Below are 742 nucleotides of genomic sequence, written 5' to 3'. Positions count from 1 at the left end.
GTGGCAGCAGCGGTTGAAGATCAGAGAAACTGGTGGCCTGAACCTACTACGAAGCAGCCATGCATCGGGACACTTGCCCACTCGACTGCAAGGTCTATGTTGGCAACCTTGGGAATAATGGGAACAAGACTGAACTGGAGCGTGCTTTTGGATACTATGGGCCTTTACGCAGTGTTTGGGTTGCACGAAACCCGCCAGGTTTTGCCTTTGTTGAGTTTGAAGATCCACGAGATGCCGCCGATGCTGTAAGGGAGCTGGATGGAAGAACGCTATGTGGCTGTCGTGTAAGGGTAGAGTTGTCAAACGGAGAGAAGCGCAGCAGAAATCGTGGTCCACCTCCGTCGTGGGGTGGAGGAAGACGCCCACGAGAGGATTACAGAGGTCGAAGAAGCAGCCCACCGCCTCGTCGCAGGTCACCTCGACGCAGGAGCTTCTCACGAAGCCGTAGCAGGTCACTCTCCAGAGACCGTAGACGTGAAAGATCTTTATCCAGAGAGAGGAATCACAAGCCTTCACGTTCGTTCTCCAGGTCTAGAAGCCGTTCTAGGTCAAATGAGAGAAAATAGTGCAGCAGCCTTCAGAAGGGAATGTACGGACCGAGCATTGCATTTTGGAAATGTTTTGTTTAGAGACTTCATTAGTAGCTTGGTGCATTTTTTAAAAATGTTTTAGCTGTATTTACTTTGTATTGTCTTGTAACCAGTGACCAGTGTAAAGATGTGAAATCTGTATATGGTTTTTG

At 49.2% G+C, this 742-nt stretch overlaps 1 protein-coding gene across 1 annotated transcript; it reads left to right on the top strand.

The window, feature by feature from the left end:
• The first annotated feature begins 59 nt into the window (after positions 1–59).
• LOC117799524 (serine/arginine-rich splicing factor 3-like) lies at positions 60–566 on the top strand. The gene has a single exon (XM_034652011.1). The coding sequence runs from the start codon at positions 60–62 to the stop codon at positions 564–566; it is 507 nt and encodes a 168-aa protein (XP_034507902.1).
• Positions 567–742: the final 176 nt, after the last annotated feature.

The sequence above is a fragment of the Ailuropoda melanoleuca genome, unplaced genomic scaffold (assembly GCF_002007445.2).
Source record: "Ailuropoda melanoleuca isolate Jingjing unplaced genomic scaffold, ASM200744v2 unplaced-scaffold51827, whole genome shotgun sequence".
In the NCBI taxonomy this organism is placed as follows: Eukaryota; Metazoa; Chordata; class Mammalia; order Carnivora; family Ursidae; genus Ailuropoda; species Ailuropoda melanoleuca.
The sequence above is the reverse complement of the archived record's forward strand: the minus strand, read 5'-3'. Positions and strand labels throughout refer to the sequence as shown.